The 22,534-nt window shown below is 38.7% G+C and overlaps 1 protein-coding gene across 1 annotated transcript in view; it reads left to right on the top strand.

Moving 5' to 3' along the window:
- The window catches only part of wdr48a (WD repeat domain 48a), a 55,614-nt gene that overhangs the window by 19,592 nt on the left and 13,488 nt on the right, over positions 1-22,534 (top strand). Inside the window, exons 9-13 of the mRNA XM_039753638.1 lie at positions 3,080-3,154; positions 6,071-6,173; positions 10,870-10,967; positions 11,052-11,159; positions 21,858-21,954. Coding sequence (XP_039609572.1) covers positions 3,080-3,154; positions 6,071-6,173; positions 10,870-10,967; positions 11,052-11,159; positions 21,858-21,954 — 481 coding nt within the window. The remainder of the gene's footprint in view (positions 1-3,079; positions 3,155-6,070; positions 6,174-10,869; positions 10,968-11,051; positions 11,160-21,857; positions 21,955-22,534) is intronic.

Consider the following 22,534-nt stretch of genomic DNA (forward strand, 5'->3'; position numbering starts at 1 on the left):
AAGGGTCCATTATCAAAATCAAATCTGTTTTTCCATTTTGTGTTTTTTTTTTCCCTTCTCATTTTTGAATTTCAGTAAGCAGTGGGGCTCTCCATGTCCTACCATAATGATCTTAACAAATTTGCTATTTCCGCACTGTTTGTTGTCCACTCACACTTGATACTGTTGATGCCTTTCCACTGTCATTTGCACGACATATGGTCATACTGAAGCAAGGTTTTTTATTAAATGTTATTGCTTCATCAACTCCTTTAGCTAAGTTACAGTATCTGCAGCTAATGGTGTAGTAAAAGGCATGATTTATTGTATGGGATTGTACTGTATTTTCAGACAGCTCAGGTATTAATATGTCAAAGCAGTGTTGACAAAAATTAAAGATGCTGAATAAGAAACACAAAAGACTTAAAGCTATTTAAAGAAACAAGATTAGTTGACATAAATCTTAAGCAGCGTCAAATTTATATTTTAATTTTTTAGCTAGTAAAAACTTTTAAAAAATGATGTTGGTCTGAAGGTGATTGTTTTTGTACCAAGCCTTCATGATTAACATCATTTTTTTAATAAATTATGCAAATGTAGATAAAGCACTCACCTATCTACATTTCGACTGTTACATCTTCAGTAGACTTTTAATCACTAACCCCACTCCAATCTTGAAATTACAACTATGTACCTACTAGCAGCAGTGGGCACAAGGCAAGAAGGCAGCAAACTTGTATTTGATGTTTAATGCAGTATCTCAAAGTTGATTGCTGTCTAGCAATTAATGTTTAATACATGATTTATATAATTTTAATTAATTATAATTTTTTTCCCTAACAAAGAAATTTCCTTTCTTTCAGCTGATTGTATATAATTAAAGAGCTAATGAACATAATATTTGAAACCAAAATCCCACTTTTAATTTTTCCACAAGTTGTTACTTTAACTACAGAGCTAATTAAAATATATAAATCATTTCTTATATGTGTATATATTCAGTATATACACTGGATGAATGTACAAAATGTCCAACAAAAAGAAACGACTCTTGGCATTTTGTTGCCAGCCCTCAGGTGAAATATTATCAAATGGATTCAGCTCACTGCTGCAGAAATAAGGATTGTTTTCAGTAACTCCGCCCCTGGGATGCTGTGGTCATAAAAGATATCTCCTTCTGGGTAGTCCGGTTTCTTATAGCAGATGACTTGGAATGGGTGGGGCTAAATGCCCTGACTGGGTGGCTTCTTGGAGGTGCAGGGAGAAAAGAAGAAGAAAATGTTAGCAACAGCACCCCCTCTTGCCCTTTGTCTATATCTATATATACAGTTGAGGCCAAAATTATTAGCCCCCCTGGAATCATGGAAAATTTTCCATAAAATTCTTCCCAAAGTTTGCCACATTGATGAAACTTGATATAATCAAACATCCACCATTGATATTTACCAGCTTTTGATACAATTTGTAATATAAAATATATTTTTAGTCTTGCTTTATATCAAATAATAGTAAAAAATGGAGTGGTCAAAAATATTAGCCCCATGTTAATGTTTGCTTTCAAAACACAGCTACACTAATTAACCAATCCGCTTTGAAACCACACCTGTGCAATCAATTGGCTTCCTAACAACACCTGCAGTCAATTGTCTTCCTAACAACACTCAATCAGCATAAAAAGACTCCCAAGGAACAGGGCTGTTGAACACATGAGAGGGACTACTGTTACTGACCATGCCAAAGACAAAGGAAATCAGTCTGGAGCTCAGAAAGAAGATAATAGAGGCTCATGATAAGGGGCAAGGCTACACTGCCATTTCCAAGCGATTCACAGTGTCTAGAACTGCTGTACGTTGCATCATTGCCAAGTACAAGGAGACAAATTCTGTTAGAAACAAACCTGGCCGTGGCCGTAAGCGCAAGATTTCAAGAACTCTGGAGAGAAAAATAGTCAGAGATGTCAGCAAGGAACCCCGGACATCTGCCAAGATGATTGTTGCTGACCTGGCCTCTTCTGGAGTTGATGTTTCAAGGAACACAGTTGTGAGGGCTCTTCACCGTGGTGGGCTTCACGGCCATCGTCCCAGAAGAACCCCTTTACTCAAAGAGCGGCACATCACAGTCCGACTGAGGTTTGCCTGTGAACATTTGAAATGTAAAGATGATTTTTGGAAGTCTGTGCTTTGGTCTGATGAGACTAAACTGGAACTGTTTGGGCACATGGATGTTGCTTATGTTTGGCGAAGAAAGGGACAGGCCTTCAACCCTAGGAACACAGTTGCCACAGTTAAACATGGTGGTGGGAGCATCATGCTGTGGGGCTGTTTTGCAGCCTCAGGCACAGGGAGCCTTGTTCGGGTGCATGGCATCATGAAAAAAGAAAATTATGTTGACATTCTGAGGGAGAATATGCAGAAATCTGCTCATAGTCTAGGTTTAGGTCGTCGCTGGGTCTTCCAACAAGACAATGACCCAAAGCATACATCAAAATTAGTTCAACAGTTTTTCAAGGATACCAAAACCAAGATCTTGGAGTGGCCCGCACAGAGCCCAGACCTCAATCCCATTGAGAATCTGTGGCGAGTGTTCAAAGTGAATGTCCATGCTCGGAAACCACGCAATTTGGACCAGCTAGAACAATTTGCAATGGAGGAATGGACCAAAATCCCTCAGGAGACCTGTGCTAATCTAGTAAAGACCTACTCTAATAGATTGTTGTCAGTTGTGGCTCAAAAAGGGTACAGTATTGACTATTAATGGGCATGGGGCTAATAATTTTGGATGTCTCATTTTTGCCCTTTCTTGTTTCCACTCAGTGTGTCAATAAAATATCCAAACTACAATTAGTGGACCTTGTTATTTTGGACACAGATACGCTTTAAAAAACAAACATTTGTTGTTAATGGTCATTTTTATATTGGAATCAGGAGTGTTGCTTAATTTCATAAGGGGGCCTAATAATTTTGCCACAACTGTGTGTGTGTATATATATATATATATATATATATATATATATATATATATATATATATATATAAATAATATTTATTAAATGCAATGTACCTAAAATACAAGTTTATTTGTGAACTTTTTTTTTTTTTAGATGGAACTGGACAGGTCTGCAGACCCATCACCAGCAATTTGGGTGTCTACCACAAAATCTTCAGTAAATAAGTGGGTATGTCATTTTAAAGCTTGTTTGTAGTTACTTCTTTTGCAAGAAGAGATGACAAGCAGTGTTCCAGATGTTTTATTTTTCATACTTCCCATCCTTGTTTAATTTTTAGTATTAAGTTTGGTTCAGTTTTTTCTAATGGCAGCAAATTGAAAGAGGTTGCAAATAGGCTTTCATCTTTCAAGACAGGCATTCAGTCTTATTTTATTTTCTACTGTGCCGTTAACAGCACTCAACATTATAAGGTGCCTGTACAAATTATAAACAATTACAGAAAAGTACAGAATTGAGACTAATGAATACCATTTTAAAATGACTGCGGTATAAGTAAGAAATGAGAATGCAATACTGACAGGCATTAAGAGGATCTTACTTCTAACACCTCCTACTTTAGTTGCTGCCAGTGAAACAGATTGCTCTTTCTCACTTATAGGTGGTAAGCAATGTTTTTTAGTAAGACAACCATTACCCTCAATTTTGAACAGCTGATTTTCCTTCTGCCCTGTTTCCACTCAACTCCAAAGTTCTCTTTTGTGTAATATGGCCAAAAGAATGGATTACATTTTCATATCAATACCATTTGACCTTTTGAAAATCTTGGACTCCCTCATAAGAAGCTGTAAATTGTTTCTGGGTATTTGAAATTTTTGGTGACCTAGTCAGCCTGTTTTCACTGTGACACTTACCAGGACAACTAGCATAGAAAAAGATATAAAACATAACTAAGAACTGATTGAAAAAACATTGCATTAAGAATAGATAACATTCTTCTATAGAAAAATCATTTTTAATTGAGTTGAGGAATCACCTAAAATGAAGGAGAGAACAATAAGGCAGTGCTTCAAAGCAGTTTAGTAGACTTTACAAATACTGTGTAACATAACTAAAATTTGTTGACATTTGTTTGAGGTAAAGTCATGCCTTGCCTTTTCAGGTTTAACAAAGGTTTTTAAGAGTTCCAGTGTATGTAGCTACTACAACAAAATTTTCTTCCACATATTTTCCACTAATACCAGGAACCAAGCTGAATCTAGTTAATATTTTATTTTCATTACGTTATGTTTTGACGGTTCTAGGAACCAACAATAAAATTTCTTTTTTTATGTAGGCTGTACAGTAACATGGTCATGATAGCTGAAGGGTAAGACTAAAGAGGAAGAGCAAGCAATTACTAATTACTAAAATTATCCCAAATCCTATATCAAAAAGTTTTTTATATTAGGTGTCATTCATTGTAAAACAGTACAGAAATAAAACTTGAATGTAAAAAAGCAGAAAAAAGGTAAGTTAGCAGTTCAGTAATTTTCTTAATGTTTGCACTGCATTTTACATATATTCACTTAGCAGATACTTTTATCCAAAAAGACTTACAAAGAAGGTCAACATAACCAAGTAAACATTAGTCTAGGGGATTGCTTGGGAAGCAACTGATGTAGGACAGACTACAAAATTGATCATTACAAGTGAAGAGCTCTAAACCAAACAGAATTAATTAATGTTTCCTTAGTTACAAGGAACTATAAAATGTATTATTAGACAGACAGATATTTATGGAACAAGTGAGTCTTGAAATGCCTCTTAAACACCCTGAGTGAGTCAGCAGATCAGATAAAGTTAGGGAGCTCATTCCACAAGCTAGGAACTATACATGAAAAGAGTGTGAATTAAGATTTGATTCCACTTGGAGGTGGCACCACCAGATGCTGTTCACTAGCAGACCTGAGTGGTTGTTAAGGAGTGTAGGACCTCACAAGTGTTAGCATATGCATAGTTGCTAAACCGTAGACTACTCTGTAAATAGCATCAAGTATATGAACTTAATATGTGCTGCTGCAGAGAACCGGTATAATGATCTGAAAAGAGGAGTGACATGTGTCTGTATTGGCTGGTTGAACGAGAGATATGCTGCTACATTTTGAATCATCATCTGTGGTTTGGTCGCACATGCTGTAGTCCTGCTAGTAGAGAATTGCAGTAAGTGAGAAGATCAATGCCTGGACCAGAAGATGTGCTGCATACTCAGATACGATCTGATCTTTCCGATGTTATACAGAATGAATCTGCAAGAACGAGAGAGAGTTGTAATATGGTCAGGGAAGGATAGCTGATCATTGAGGACCACCCAGAGGTCGCATACTGACTTGGCAGGTGTTAGCAATAATGAGCTGAGCTGGCAAAAGATGGGGTATTGAATAGACGGACTGGCTTAGATATCTAAGGAGGTCCATCTTTACAAGGCTGAGGTGGAGATAGTGCTTCTTCTTCCACTATATGATGCTAGTGAAACAGAGATTGTATCTACCATAAGTTCTTCTGGAGGGAATGACAGGTACACCTGGGTATCATCAGCATAGTACTGATATTAGAATCATGGTACTGGATGATAGAGCCTAGTGAGATGATGTACTAAGGATTGAGGAGATGACCCTGTCCTGATCCTTGCGGCACCGTCATGCTTGCTTGATGCACCCTTTAAATCTCTCCTCACTAGGAGACACAATAAGATATGCCCAAGAGGTGGGATTCAGACCATCTAAGAACAGTCCCAGTGATGATAAGTTCAAAGTGTGTGGAAATGAGAATATGAGTGTTGGTTGTGTCAGAGGAGGAGGAGAGTTCTAGAAAGATGAGGACGGATGACATTTGTAGCTTTAGCCAGCCATAACTTGTCAACAACAGTCAGTAGAGCTGTCTCAGTGGAATGGCCCCTTTTCATTGTGGAAACGTTACTAAAAGCTATCACAAAATGTCTATTATAATTAATTTACAAATTATGCTCCCTTTATGATTTTTACCTTTTCTTTTTCTTTTTAAACCTGTTTATGGAACATTCTGTGTTGTTTGGAGCCTCTATAAATAATGTGTAGTTGCCCATTTTAATACCTTCCTTCCTATTATGTCTTTGTGTGCTTTTTTCAGTGTTTGAAAGGTCTCCACAATTTCAGAGCTTCTGGGGATTATGACAATGACTGTAGTACACCACTGACGCCGCTTTGCACACAGTCTGAACAAGTCATTAAAGGTAACATGTTAGGTTTTTATCCCTACATTTCTTTTAAAAGCTGTTAATATTTTCTGATGAATGTTTATCTATTCCTTTCTCTACTGTCATAAACAATAAAAAGAACATTAAAGTTTATCTTTATTATTTGTGTTTTTTTTCTCTAACATGATATATTGCTAATGCCCCCTTTTACCTAGACTACTCCACTAAAAACAGAATAAAAATGAATAATTATATTTTCGTTTCACGCCGTATTCATTCTACATAGCTAAAAAGTCAAAAGCACTTCTATTAAGTCAGTGAAATTTAGAAACCTACATCTCTCTGGAAGTAAAATTTAAGATAGTGGCATTTACGTGCCAATTTTAGGTGCATTCACATATAATATGGGTAGCATGTATTAAGATAGCCTTGTCTGCCCGTCCATCTGAAACAACTCCGCCCCCCGTGGACAAATTTTGTTGAAATATTGCGCACTTGTTCTTCAAGAAAATTTAGCAAGACAGGTCAGTTTTCGTTGCGATATGTTGAACAGATCACAGTGTACACAGTTCTAAAACTTCAAAATCTCCCATTGAAAAGCATTGGTGAATTTGTGAATGTGTCTATCTTAAAATTAAGAAATATTCTGTGCGACTTCAACTACCAATTAGCTTACTGATTTAATATAACCTTGACAGTTGTGACATCAACTTGTATATTGTGTATATTTTCCTCTTTTTCATCTCCGATAGCTGATGCTGGAGGCAAGCAGATTCCCAATACAAGTAAAAGAAGCATCAGCAGACTACGTGTGAGGGTAGGAATTTGATGTCACAAGCTACTTCAGTGCGCGCGGGACTGAATTCTCCATCAGCAAGTCCAGCGAATCGGCAGATTGAGTGCAAGCCTAAGAGAATGAGTGCATCAGCACCTCAGTCCTCCCGATACTTTTAAGTTGTAACAGGTAGTTAAATGATCTTCCTAACCATAAAAGTATAAAATGCAAGCAAGGAGAATAAAAAATTATCTAGCGGTCAATAATTTACCCTGTGATGGTATGCACTAGAGCATTAGTATTATCTTAGACTAAGCCTACCTCACAGGGCCATTTCCTGCACTGTGAGTATAGTTTACTTTGGTGACAAGACATTGTGGTGACAGGGACAGTCCCAATTTCAGGCTATGCGTCCCAATAAATAACTGAAGAATATTAAAATGCTGTGGTTTTAACAGGCTGCCCGTCTAATAAAAGTTTAAATCGCCAAAACAAACATCCCAACAATATATTTAGAGCAGCATTTACAAAGGTCCAAGGGGGAATCCAATACCCCACCACCCCACCCTCTTTTCGATATTAAATTACATATAATAGTGTGATCAAAATTCTTGATGGTGAACTTGTGTTAAATGTTAACAGCATCATGACAAGGTCCAAGAACCAGACACAAGCAAAGTATTGTCATTTGTTTGTTCCCACATCAAACATGGTATAGAATTATACGTGTCCATTTGTGTTTTTTTTTCTCCATGCTCTGATGTCTTATGATGAGATAAAGTAGGAATTAAACAAGTGCCACATTCATCTGATATCCATAATACAGTAGACATTTGCTGTAGTAAATGCTTGTCTTTAACTTCTGTTAGTTCCTAACATTTGTCATAACTGAATAGTTTTGCAAGTCACATTTTATGAAAATTACAATGGTCAGACATGCTTAAGTAAAGAAGGAATTAATTACAAAAATTTTCTTTTATGGTTATGTTCATTGGCAATTACAAATTGTGTATGGGGTGTGTATGTGTTTGTGTGAGAGGAAACGATCCCTGTGACGAATTAGCCTGTCCACACCAATTTTCAGCCATTTGCCCAATTCTGGTGAGATAGTCTTTGGCCCCTGAAACGGATTGAGAAGGTTCTAGAACCTACCTGTTGAACTCAGTGCAGAGGCCTAAAGTCCCTGCACAGTCCTCAAATTCACCTGAATATTATTTCATGCATACATTTTCCAACTTGCCTTAATTGAATTAAGCATATAGTGAATGTACTTTTTAGTGTGAAAAATTCCAAAAGCCAAAAAACTTTCCTTTTAGTTTGCACAAATACGTGGTGTTGGTGTTCTCTGTTCTGATAAGCTTTGCTGTCTGTGCACAGGTTTAGATAGTTACTATGGGGTTTACCTCCTGCTCGCTTCGCTTGCCAACCCCCCTGGCCTGCGCTACATGCCAGCTAATTTGCGTCTCTGCCCCTCGTGTTGTAAAGAGGAGGGCTGAACACACCCCAAAGAGACGCGGTTGCTCCTCTGAAACCCCCTCTTAAATGGTGATACAATGGAAAGCAAATACCGTTTTTTTTTTACCTCCTCTTTGCTCAATCAGCTGCTGGATTGATGCTGCTGCCGTGCCACATGACCTGTATGTCATGTGGTGCTTCAAACATTTAAAAGCCTATACAGCAACTGTCCTACTCTTTGTCTTATATTTCTGGCCCCCGGGTGTGGTTAAATCTCTTGGCACAAAGTCTTGTCTCATGGGACGTGAGTTCTTGATATTTTTTAGTTTATAATTTAAAAACAGAATACGAATCTGAAAATCGAATACCATCACATTAAAGATAAATTCTGAAAAGAATGATACAAAAGATATATATGTAGGTTTTAAAATAAGCCCGATTTAAAGCGTGACAAAAAAGTGACTTAAAAAAGTCACATAAAATCGTTGCACTTTGAGGCTTAGGATTTTATATACAGTATATAGAGTAGATTAACATTGTTGCTGTTTTCTGAATTTTCTAGTTATGTTTACATGGCTGGCAAACCAGGCTATGGTATAATTAGTCTACCTTCTTACATGTGTGTTTTAGAAGTGTGAACTCTAGGAAAACAAACTAGTTTTTCAGAGCAACTTTCTGACTTTGTGCCGAGGTCAAAAGCTGGCTTAAATTTATGTTCGAACACACTGAGTATTCAAAGATAACCATGTCCTTCTGTAAACATCTTTTTACTGTATTGCTTTTTAAAATGTATTCTTCTTCCTCTTCATCGCTTCAAACTTCTGTGTGGGAGTTGATGTGTCTGATCAACTCTCTCTATACAGCTCAGTCCTGCACTTTCCTCCCCAGTCAGGCCCTTTTCCTTAAAATCTTCTTTTACTTTATTTATCCACTTCTTCTTCAGTCTTCCCTACTTTCTCTTACCTGTGTTTCCATTTTTGTCATTCTTTTCCCCATATATTCATTCTCTTTCCTCATCAGATGTCTATACAACTTCAACCTACTTTCCTGTACTTTTTAGGATATCCCTCTGATTGTCTCATTTCTAATTCTGTGCTTCTTTATTACTCCACATATTCAATTCAACATTCTTATTTTTGCCACATCCAACTTCTTCTCACGCACTCCTTTTACTGTCCAGGTCTCCGCTCATTGCTGGTCTTACCACTGCCTTTAAAAACCTTGTTTTAAACAGAACTTCTCATTTCTTCTTCCAGTTGTTCCATCTCTGTGAGTTATCTCTGTTGTTGTTTTTTTTTAATTTGAAAATAAAAAAAAACATTTTCAGTACATGGAGCAATACACCATTATAATTATTTTGCATATAGCAATATAAAATATAACATACCGGATTATTTTAATTTCCTTGTTTCATAGTCTAGTAGGATCAGTAGTAACTACTAGACTATTTTGTGATTTAAACTGAGATTCAGGAGTGCAGATAACAGATTTCTATTGTAGCATTGTGAATCGTTCACATTCTTTTGTGTTCACTGGTTCTTAATCATGTTGTACACCAGTGCAAGACATTAAAGTTTTCACAGCCATATACTATGCATTTCACCCATTTTCTGTAATTGTTTGGTTGGTTGTACAGCAAATGTATATTGTTATGCATATTTCTAATTGTTTGTTTGGTTGTATAACAAATGTGATCTATATTGGGTACTGTTTCATACTGTTTTATGTTTAGTCTGACATTTTTATTGTACCACCATATTTAAACCTTAACTTAGCCACATGGGATTGATATTGAAGTCTGAGATCTCGTAGATGATATAAAATTTGCTTAAACTCTCTGTTATATTAAATGTTCTAAGTTTGGCCCTTTTTTTGAATAACTGTGTTTAATCCTTGTGTTATAATCTGAGTGAATCTGGTGTTGGACTGACATCCCATCAATAGCTGGTTAAGGCATTGTACCGTTTGTTGCAGGAATGAATTATGGCTTAAAAGAGATCTTGTACTAGAAAAATGAGTTCAGAAATTGGAGGTACTGCATTAGATTGAAAACTCTAATATATTAAAAGCGAAAAAAGTTTAGAAATCACAGCTACTTTGTGTTAGTCTTATACTTTATAAATATCAATCTTGTTTAATTTGCTGTACCTGAAGCAGTGTATTTCAGTATCAGTTTATATTTGCTTTCTTTCAAAAATTCAATTAGGCGATTATGCACTTAAATCTGCATAAATGTAAATGCACACTGGCTGAAAAATCAGACTGCATTTAATTAGTTAAATGTACTGGCTGTTTCAGAAGATGTGTACATGGTCATAATCATGTGCATTAAAATACTGTATTTATCAATTAAAAAGTTCACATTTTAGGTAAGCCTGCTGATCAAAAATGAGCATATTCCTGCTTACATTTGTAGATGCAGGTGGCAAAGAAATAATCCCCATTGTTTTGCTTGACTAAACAGAATTAAATTACTCATGCCTTACCTGTTTGCTTTTCTAGGAGGGGCCAGCATAATTCAGTGCCACATTCTAAATGACAAGAGACACATACTTACCAAAGACACCAATAACAATGTGGCATACTGGGATGTTCTTAAAGTGAGTATTGCTGGGTTATTACGCCTGTTACAAAAACCTCTTTCAAATTAAAGTACCCAAATGTATTATGTATTCTTTTTACAGGCTTGCAAGGTAGAAGATCTTGGGAAAGTAGAGTTTGATGAAGAAATTAAAAAAAGATTCAAAATGGTTTATGTGCCAAATTGGTTCTCAGTTGATCTGAAAACTGGGGTGAGTTACTATTTTTTGATGAATTGACATCAATTTATAGAATATTCAGATGGTTAAAATTTCAGCCTTTGCCTTTTAAAGCGGGGTGGTTATATTTTCTACATTCATTCATGGCTGCTTCATTTTATAACTGCTTTTTTCTTATTGTTTTTGATTTTGTTCAAAAATTTGTAGTTTGTTTAGCATCCATTTTCTTGGTTTAGCTGATTTGGCTGGTAAATCACCAAATGCTATTCTGATACTTTTTCAGTCTTTGTTATGAGATTTTTTTTTTTTTATAAATCCTATTAGCATTTCCATCCATGTCAGGTTTTAGTCGCACTTTGGCCTCACTCCTCTCTACTTCTGCACCAATCTTTTTTTTTTTTTTTTATTTATTTATTAATTTTATTACAATCAATACATAGCAATCAAGTTTTACAAAAAAGAATTATGCTAAGAACAGATCGATCCCCACCCTTGAGAGAGAGAGCAAGCCAAACGGTGTAAAATTTAAGGCTTTTAAAAATACCTAAATCAACAAATTCTCTGTGCTTTATAAAATCATTTCAAAATATTACTGATTAGATCCTGCCATGTTTTGAAAAAAGTCTGCACAGATCCTCTAACTGAGTATTTGATTTTTTCCAATTTTAAATAATATAACACATCAGTTTCCCACTGACTTAAAAGAGGAGAGTTTGGGTTCTTCCAGTTTATCAGAATAAGTCTGCGTGCCAACAGTGTAGTGAATGCAATCACAATTAGTTTGTCTTTCTCCACTTTAAGACCCTCTGGAAGAACCCCAAACACAGCTGTTAATGGGTTAGGAGGGATTGTGAGTCCAAGGCTGTCTGAGAGGTAATTAAAAATTTTTGTCCAGAATAATGTTAATTTGGAGCAGGCCCAGAACATGTGACCTAGTGAGGCTGGGGCTTGGTTGCAACGTTCGCAGGTTGGATCTCGCCCTGGAAACATTTTGGAGAGTTTTAGTCGAGACAGATGTGCTCGATATATAATTTTGAGTTGTATAATTGTATGCTTTGCGCATATGGAGCTCGAGTGAATTCTCTGCATTGCTACTTTCCACTCCTTTTCTGATATATTAATTGAGAGGTCATTTTCCCAGTGTCCTCTTGGATCTTTGAAAGGAAGGGAGGGATTGTACTTTGAAAGGAAGGCCTCACTCCTCTCTACTTCTGCACCAATCTTTAATCCCAACACTACGGCCTTAATCACTCCAACATAATGTTTCACCTTCATCAGCCATGATTCACTCCCATGCACCCTACAGTTATTTTTATAGCATACTAACACTTTTGCCCTCAATATCAGAGAGATTATCTTTCAGAAAGTAGAATGGCGGCTATGAGGACAACTTTATACACATTTGCCTTTGCTGCCACCACATAGTGTGCATCTTCAGCTACATTCACAGTGTCACATGATTTCCCTCCTTTGTCTGAGACAATTGACTAGTTTATGGGTCGCCTATCACATACTTTTGACAGAGAGTCACACATGCAACCTCAAGCTTTTATTTAAAAAAAAAACAAACATTTCTGGCCACCATTCATGCTTTTCCATTTATTGTTCTCACCATAGGTACTAACCATGCTAACATTTAACACTTGCAGTACTATCATAGATGGTTTCTACAGATATCCACATGCACAAGTCAGCTTTTTTCTTCCATGTTGATTTTCTGTAGCTGTCTTGTGATAGAGATTATGTTCGCTATTCCTCTCTGAGGCATGCAATCAAACTGCATGTCATTACATTCAAGTGATTTTGTTATTACTTTCTGTCACACTCTCAATTGTCTTTACTGCTTTCTCTAAAAGCTTGACCTTTTGACAAAAACCTCAGCCAATTCATGAATACCTTCATCTACTTCCTACTACTACTTGTTTTATTTTTTGCAGTATTCTTTGTGATTTTTAAAATATTCCTCTTTCCTTCCTTGTTTTTCAGCTAATTGGTATATGGTTGATTCTTTTTTAAACAACTTCTATATCATTTCCATGTAGCACACTTTGCTGCATTTTTCCTTTTTTTCCTACTCATTAAATATCTTTTCTGTTATAGTACCATATATTTGTCTTTCTGTGGTCCTTTTACTGTACCACAGACTGGTCCAGTCTATTCGCTGCATACCCTGGCTAGGCTGTTACCAACCTTTTTTTGCACAAAGCACAGAGATTATAAACATATTGCATACAGGGATAAAAGTTCTTGGTTTAATAATTAGTTTAACAATTTGAGATGATCCAGAAGAACTTAAAAGTAGTTTATCTAGTAAAAGAGTAAACCAGAGAAGTTCATTGAGATTCTTCAAAATAAGAACACAGTTTAGTTTGTTCCTTTAAGAAGTAGATATGCTAAGCATGGGTGTTTTGAGTTTGGACACTCATTGACTCGGCATGACAGCGGTTTTCATTTTCCCTTGTCATTCATGTGCAGCTGTAACCATTTTGTGTCTTCTCAGTTATCAGTCAGAACAGTGGCAGATGAGGTCAGAGTTGTGAACAAAGTCAGTCCCTGTGCTGTAGCACTGTTGATACTATTCACCAGACCCCAACAGTAATACCTCCCTTAATTTATTTTCTGTTTCAAACTTCCTTCAATGTATTAAATACAAAGACTTTTTATATGATGGCTACTGAAGCACAGATGTGCTTGCTATTTCAGGAAGTGTGCATCATATGCAAGAAATCAAGCAAAACCCATGTTCATTTTACTAAATGAAGAAATGCACATTATGCCTAACAATTTGATTGTGCAAAAAAGATGTGGATGATTAAGTACATTTCAGAAATCATTCATTTTGTGTTTTCTCCCAGCCTCCTCCAATTTTATCCCCTGATATGGTAAAGCAGATCTTAAAGTTTTTAAATGACTCAAAGTGTAAATTATCACACTTAGAATAGAACATGTATATCTTTGGCATCAACTGAGAATAATATGAGTACATGGTTACTTTTAGAATATCAATCAATCAAATGTTGCAATCAAGTTCTAGCCTCATTGGACCACATGTTCAGGGCATGCAACAAATTAACATCATTTTGGACCAGAATCTTTAAATGCCTGTCAGAGAGCCTTGGTGTCACAATACCTCCTAATCCATTAATAGATGTGTTTGGTGGGCTCCCAGATGGGCTTAAAGTGGAGAAGGACAAACAAACTGATTGCCTTTACTACACTATTAGCTCGTAGACTTACCTTGCTGAACTGGAAGAATACTAACTCTCCTCTTTTAAGTCAGTGGGTAACTGATGTTATCGGAAATTGGAAAAAAATCACATTCTCACTTAGAGGATCTGTACAAAACTTTTTCAAAACCTGGCAGGATCTAATCAATAACATTTTAGAATAAGCATTTAAATTGAAGAAGCAGATTCTCTCCTCTTTTTTATTCTATTTATTTTTATTCATATATTAATTTATTTATTTACTTACTTTTACTGCTTAAAGTTTTACTCTGCTGGCCTAGCTCTCTTTCTCATGGGTGGGGGTTGATGTGTTTCGAACCTAGTTTTGTTAAAATTGACTTGCTTGTATTGAATGTTATTTGATTTTAATAAAATCAATAAAATGTTTAAAAAGTATAGAACATCATTCAATATATGAAAAGTTAGATGATAGTTCAACTACATTATTGCAATTTCTGTCAAAGCAAGGGAAATTTGGTTTCTGTAGTTGGAATGAACATGCGTTTGAATTAAACAAAATTCTTCTTCTTTCGGCTGCTCCCGTTACGGGTCGCCACAGCAGATCATCTTCTTCCATATCTTTCTGTCCTCTGCATCTTATTTTGTTACACCCATCGCCTGCATGTCCTCTCTCACCACATCCATAAACCTTCGCTTAGGCCTTCCTATTTTCCTGTTCCCTGGCAGCTCTATCCTTAGCATCCTTCTCCCAATATACCCAGCATCTCTCCTCTGCACATGACCAAACCAACGCAATTTTGCCTCTCTGGCTTTGTTTCCTAACCGTCCAATTTGAGCTGACCCTCTAATGTTCTCATTTCTAATCCTATCCATCCTTGTCACACCCAATGCAAATCTTAGTATCTTTAACTCTGCCACCTCCAGTTCTGTCTCTTGCTTTCTGGTCAATGCCACCGTCTCCAACCCATATAACATAGCTGGTCTCACTACCGTCCTGTAGATCTTCCCTTTCACTCTTGCTGATACCCATCTGTCACAAATTACTCCTGACACTCTTCTCCACCCATTCCACCCTGCCTGCACTCTCTTTTTCACCTCTCTTCCACAATCCCCATTACTCTGTACTGTTGATCCCAGTATTATTTAAACTCATCCACCTTCGCCAACTCTACTCCCTGCATCCTCACCATTCCGCTGACCTCCCTCTTATTTACACACATGTATTCTGTCTTGTTCCTACTGACCTTCATTCCTCTCCTCTCAAGAGCATATCTCCACCTCTCCAGGGTCTCCTCAACCTGCTCCCTACTATCGCTATAGATCACAATGTCATCAGCAAACATCATAGTCCACGGGGACTCCTGTCTAATCTTGTCTTTCAACCTGTCCATCACCACTGCAAATAAGAAAGGGCTCAGAGCCGATCCCTGATGTAATCCCACTTCCAACTTGAATGCATCCATCACTCTTACTGCATCCTGTACAACTCTTACGTACTTCTCTGCCACTCCTGACTTCCTCAATACCACAGCTCCTCTCGAAGCATCCTGTCATATGCTTTCTCCACGTCCACAAAGACGCAATGCAACTCCTTCTGGCCTTCTCTGAACTTCTCCATCAACATCCTCAGAGTAAACATTGCATCTGTGGTGCTCTTTCTTGGCATGAAAACCATACTGCGGCTCACTAATCCTCACCTCACTTTTTAACCTAGCTTCCACTACTTTTTCCCATAACTTCATGCTGTGGCTCATTTTAATTCCCCTGTAGTTACTGCAGTCCTCCACATCCTCCTTATTCTTAAATATCGACACCAGTACACTTCTTCTCCACTCCTCAGGCATCCTCTCACTTTCCAAGATTCCATTAAACAATCTGGTTAAAAACTCCACTGCCATCTCTCCTAGACACACGATCATTCAGGAAGTGGTCCTGAGAGACTGCTTGGGAACTACAGACTGGGATATCCTGCAAGGATGACATAGCGAGAACATTGAAGAGGCTGTTGACTGCACAACTGATTACATCAACTTCTGTATTGACATTGTAGTTCCAGTAACAACAGTACGCTGCTATGTTAACAACAAGCCATAGATTACAAGTGACATCAAGGGCCTTTTGAATCAGAAGAAAAGGGCTTTTAAAGGCGGTGATCAGCATGAGCTCAAGCGCGTGCAGAAGGAATTTCTGAGTCCAGTTCAGGGCGGCCAAGGAGCAGTACAAGAGAAAGCTGGAGCAGAAGTTGCAGAATGACAGCATGAAGGAAGTGTGGGATGGGATGAAGATCATCACTGGCTGCAGCAAACCAAATGAACAACTTGTTTAAAAGGTTTGACCACCCTAACCCACTCTCATCTCAGAGTACTGTATCCTCCAACCATCCTTCTGCTGATACCAGCATAGGAGAGACATACCCACCCACAATTACAGCAGCGCAGGTGAGCAGAGAGCTGAGGAGACTTCGTGCCAGCAAAGCAGCGGGTCCAGATGGAGTATCGCCACAACTGCTGAAGGCCTGTGCGCTGAAACTGGGGAGTCCTCTACGGCGCATCTTCAACCTGTGCCTGGAACGCGGAGAATCCCAAGGCTTTGGAAAACTTCTTGTATCACCCCAGTCCCAAAGGTATCACGTCCAAGTGAGCTGAATTTCCGGCCTGTCGCTCTGACGTCAAATGTGATGAAGACCATGGAGTGGCTGCTGCTTCACCACCTGAGGCCACAGGTCCGCCACACCCTCGACCCTCTGCAGTTTGCATACCAGGAGAAGGTGGGAGTGGAGGATGCCATCATCTATATGCTACACCGATCTCTCTCCCACTTGGACAGAGGCAGTGGTGCTGTAAAAATTATGTTTTTGGACTTCTCTAGCGCCTTCAACACCATCCAACCTCTGCTCCTTAGGGACAAGCTGACAGAGACGGGAGTAGATTCATACCTGGTGCCATGGATCGTGGACTATCTTACAGACAGACCTCAGTATGTGCCTCTCGGGAACTGCAGGTCTGACATTGTGGTCAGCAACACAGGAGCGCCGCAGGGGACTGTACTTTCTCCGGTCCTGTTCAGCCTATATACACTCACCTAAAGGATTATTAGGAACACCTGTTCAATTTCTCATTAATGCAATTATCTAATCAACCAATCACATGGCAGTTGCTTCAATGCATTTAGGGGTGTGGTCCTGGTCAAGACAATCTCCTGAACTCCAAACTGAATGTTAGAATGGGAAAGAAAGGTGATTTAAGCAATTTTGAGCGTGGCATGGTTGTTGAAGCCAGACGGGCCGGTCTGAGTATTTCACAATCTGCTCAGTTACTGGGATTTTCATGCACAACCATTTCTAGGGTTTACAAAGAATGGTGTGAAAAGGGAAAAACATCCAGTATGCGGCAGTCCTCTGGGCGAAAATGCCTTGTTGATGCTAGAGGTCAGAGGAGAATGGGCCGACTGATTCAAGCTGAAAGAAGAGCAACTTTGACTGAAATAACCACTCGTTACAACCGAGGTATGCAGCAAAGCATTTGTGAAGCCACAACACGCACAACCTTGAGGCGGATGGGCTACAACAGCAGAAGACCCCACCGGGTACCACTCATCTCCACTACAAATAGGAAAAAGAGGCTACAATTTGCACGAGCTCATCAAAATTGGACAGTTGAAGACTGGAAAAATGTTGCCTGGTCTGATGAGTCTCAATTTCTGTTGAGACATTCAAATGGTAGAGTCAGAATTTGGCGTAAACAGAATGAGAACATGGATCCATCATGCCTTGTTACCACTGTAAAGGCTGGTGGTGGTGGTGTAATGGTGTGGGGGATGTTTTCTTGGCACACTTTAGGCCCCTTAGTGCCAATTGGGCATCGTTTAAATGCCGCGGGCTACCTGAGCATTGTTTCTGACCACGTCCATATCTTCATGACCACCATGTACCCATCCTCTGATGGCTACTTCCAGCAGGATAATGCACCATGTCACAAAGCTCGAATCATTTCAAATTGGTTTCTTGAACATGACAATGAGTTCACTGTACTAAAATGGCCCCCACAGTCACCAGATCTCAACCCAATAGAGCATCTTTGGGATGTGGTGGAACGGGAGCTTCGTGCCCTGGATGTGCATCCCACAAATCTCCATCAACTGCAAGATGCTATCCTATCAATATGGGCCAACATTTCTAAAGAATGCTTTCAGCACCTTGTTGAATCAATGCCACGTAGAATTAAGGCAGTTCTGAAGGCGAAAGGGGGTCAAACACCGTATTAGTATGGTGTTCCTAATAATCCTTTAGGTGAGTGTACATCAGACTTCCAATACGATTTGGAGTCCTGCCATGTGCAAAAGTTTGCTGACGACACTGCTATTGTTGGCTGCATCAGGAGTGGGCAGGAGGAGGAGTATAGGAAGCTAATCAAACCCTTTGTTAAATGGTGCGACTCAAACCACTTACACCTGAACACCATCAAGACCAAGGAACTGGTGCTGGATTTTAGGAGGCCCAAGCCCCTCATGGACCCCGTGATCATCAGAGGAGACTGTGTGCAGAGGGTACAGACCTATAAATACCTGGGAGTGCAGCTGGATGACAAATTGGACTGGACTGCCAATACTGATTCTCTGTGTAAGAAAGGTCAGAGCCGACTATACTTCCTTAGAAGGCTGGCGTCCTTCAAAATCTGCAGTAAGATGCTGCAGATATTCTACCAGACGGTTGTGGCGAGTGCCCTCTTCTACGCGGTGGGGTGCTGGGAAGGAAGCATAAAGAAGAGGGACGTCTCACGCCTGGACAAACTTGTTAGGAAGGCAGGCTGTATTGTAGGAATGAAGCTGGACAGTTTAACATCTGTAGCAGAGAGACGGGTGCTGAGCAAACTCCTGTCAATCGTAGAGAATTCACTGCATCCACTGAACAGTGTCATCTCCAGGCAGAGGGGTAGCTTCAGTGGCAGACTTTTGTCACTGTCCTGCTCCACTGACAGATTGAGGAGATCGTTCCTCCCCCACACTATGCGACTCTTCAGTTCCACCCGGGGGAGTAAATGCTAACATTATTCAAAGTTATTGTCTGCTTTTACATGCATTTTTATTACTATTTAATTTAATAATGTTTTTTCTATCAGCATACTGCTGCTGGATTATGTGAATTTCCCCTTGGGATTAATAAAGTATCTATCTGTCTATCTATCTATCTATATCTATCTATCTGTCTATCTATCTATCTATCTATCTATCTATCTATCTATCTATCTATCTATCTATCTATCTATCTATCTATCTATCTATCTATCTATCTATCTATCTATCTATCTATCTATCTATCTATCTATCTATCTATCTATCTAGACACCTCCATGCTTCCATAGGTATGTCATCTGGACAAATGGCCTTTCCAAGCTGTCCTTACTTCCTCCTTGCTAATTAGTTGCACTTCCTGATTCACTATCTCCACATCATCTAACCTCTTCTCTCTCTCGTTCTCTTCATTCATCAGCCTCTCAAAGTACTCTTTCCATCTGCTCAACACACTCTCCTCGCTTGTGAGTATGTTTGCATCTTTATCCTTTATCACACTAACCTGCTGCATATCTTTCCCAGCTTGGTCCCTCTGTCTAGCCAATCGGTACACGTCCTTTTCTTCCTCGTTAGTGTCCAGCCTCTCATACAACTCATCATATGCCTTTTCTTTAGCCTTCGTCACCTTTCTCTTCACCTTACTCTTTATCTCCTAGTACTCTTGTCTACTTTCTGCATCTCTCTGACTATCCCACTTCTTCTTTGCCATCCTCTTCCTCTGTATACTCTCCTGTATTTCCTCATTCCACCACCAGGTTTCCTTTTCCTCCTTCCTCTTTCCAGACGTCACGCCAAGCACCCTTCTTGCTGTCACCCTTACTACATCTGCTGTAGTTTCCCAGCTGTCTGTTAACTCTTGAGTGCCACCCAGTGCCTGTCTCACGTCCTCCCTAAGCTCAACCTTGCAGTCTTCCTTTTTCAACTTCCACCATTTGATCCTGGGCTCTGCCCTCACTCTTTTCGTCTTCTTGATCTCCAATGTCATCCTACAGATCACCATACTATGCTGCATAACTGCACTTTCCCCTGCCCCCACTTTGCAGTCTTCAATCTCCTTCAAATCAACTCTTCTGCATAGGATGTAGTCTACCTGTGTGCATCTTCCTCCACTCTTGCATGTAACCCTATGTTCCTCCCTCTCCTTAAAATACGTATTCACCCCAGCCATGTCCATCCGTTTGGCAAAATCCACTATCCTCTGACCTTCTTCATTCCTCTCCTTGACACCATAACTACCCATCGCCTTCTCGTCTCCACTGTTCCCTTCACCAACATGCCCATTGAAATCCGCTCCAATCACCACTTTCTTGCCCTTGGGTACACTGTTCATCACTTCATCCAACTTACTCCAAAAATCTTCTTTCTCACCCATTGCACACCCAACTTGCGGTGCATATGCACAAACAACATTCATCAGCACACCTCCAGTTTCCAGCTTCATAATCATTACTCTGCCCGACACTCTTTTCACCTTCAAAACACTCTTGACATACTGTTCCTTCAGAATAACTCCTACCCCATTTCTCCTCCCATCCACACCATGATAGAACAATTTGAATCCACCTCCAGTCCACCTGGCCTTACTCCCCTTCCATTTAGTCTCTTGTATCGCACAATATATCATCCTTCCTTCTCTCCATCATATCTGCCAACTCTGTCCCCTTACCAGTCATACTGCCAACATTCAAAGTTCTTATCCTCAGTTCCACTCTCTTTACTTTCCTCCTGTCCTCCTGCCTCCGGACATGCCTCCCCTCTCTTCTTCTCCTTCTTCTTCTTCGGCCAACAGTAGCCCAATTTCTGCCAGTATCCTGTTGGCTAACAGTACTGGTGGTGGTCGTTGTTAACCGGGGGCTCGACCAATCCAGTTTGGAAATTTGTATTGTTGTCCGCATATTGATAAAAAATAATAATCAATGATGCCCTTGCAACCTTGTTAAACAAACAAAATAGGTTGATGAAGAAAAAATAATACCAGTATCACAAAAAGTGTACTAGGAATGGTGTGTTGCATTTCTATGAGCTACAATTCATATTGTACCTTTCTCAGTACTTTCATCAGTACTAAACAATTCTTTACAGTCTGATTCAGGTACATGGTCTTCCTTTTTAATAAAACACAATATTAAATGAAACAATGTAGTATTTATTTTCTTATACATTTTATTAGTGCTGTCAGGTTACATGCAGTATTTTAAAACTAGTGAAAATGGCAATAATAAAGTGAATTCCATTATTGTCTCTTTCATCTTTTTTGTACATAGACAACAAAGTGTTATTAATTTTAAAAATGAGTTGCTTTTATAGTCTGATGCATATATTTTTTAACATGTTGTTTTTATTATACACAATTTAAAACATTTCAGTACAATTTTTAGTCCTTATCACCAACCCTAGATCCATGCTGGCAATGTTTCCAGCAAGTGGAGATTTTAAATATACTGTATAACTTGTGTTGTACTTGTTATTCTAGATGCTGACAATCACACTGGATGAAAGTGACTGTTTTGCTGCCTGGGTTTCTGCAAAGGATGCTGGATTTACCAGTCCGGATGGATCAGATCCGAAATGTAAGACTTACTGTGTCAAGTATAGATTCATAAATTAGGCGCTTTGGAAGAACAGTGGCATTCAGCCTAATGAAAGTACAATAGTCATTTCCACTAACAAAGTAAATGTGCTTCTTGTCTTTTCTTTAGTTTCTCTTTCTTAGAGACTGCCCTAAATACTGATTAGGTTTTAGGACTCAAACTGAAGAATGTATGTTTTTTTTTTTAGTAGCTTATGATTTTGTGGAATATGCCTGTGCTTAAAAGCATTATTACAGTGAAAAAATGAAAAACCAATTGTTGTTATTTCAGTGTTTGGAAATCCTTAATAACAGGTTGTGATTTAGCAGGACCCCAGACTGATTTGCCTGCTTTTGTCTACATCCTTCTATAAAAGATGTTGTAACATCCCTAGTATCTATCCTGACATTCAGTCTAGCAAATTGATTTACACAAAAAAAAGAACTTCGTAACTAACTTTAAAAGGTCCTACTGATGGAGATATAGATCAAGAAGATTCAGTTATGCAAGATAAATACATGATTGGACAAGTTATGATCAAAAAGTCTGACATCTGACTGTTTGTATTTTAAATGCATTA

The sequence above is a fragment of the Polypterus senegalus genome, chromosome 5, assembly GCF_016835505.1.
Source record: "Polypterus senegalus isolate Bchr_013 chromosome 5, ASM1683550v1, whole genome shotgun sequence".
NCBI lineage: Eukaryota > Metazoa > Chordata > Cladistia > Polypteriformes > Polypteridae > Polypterus > Polypterus senegalus.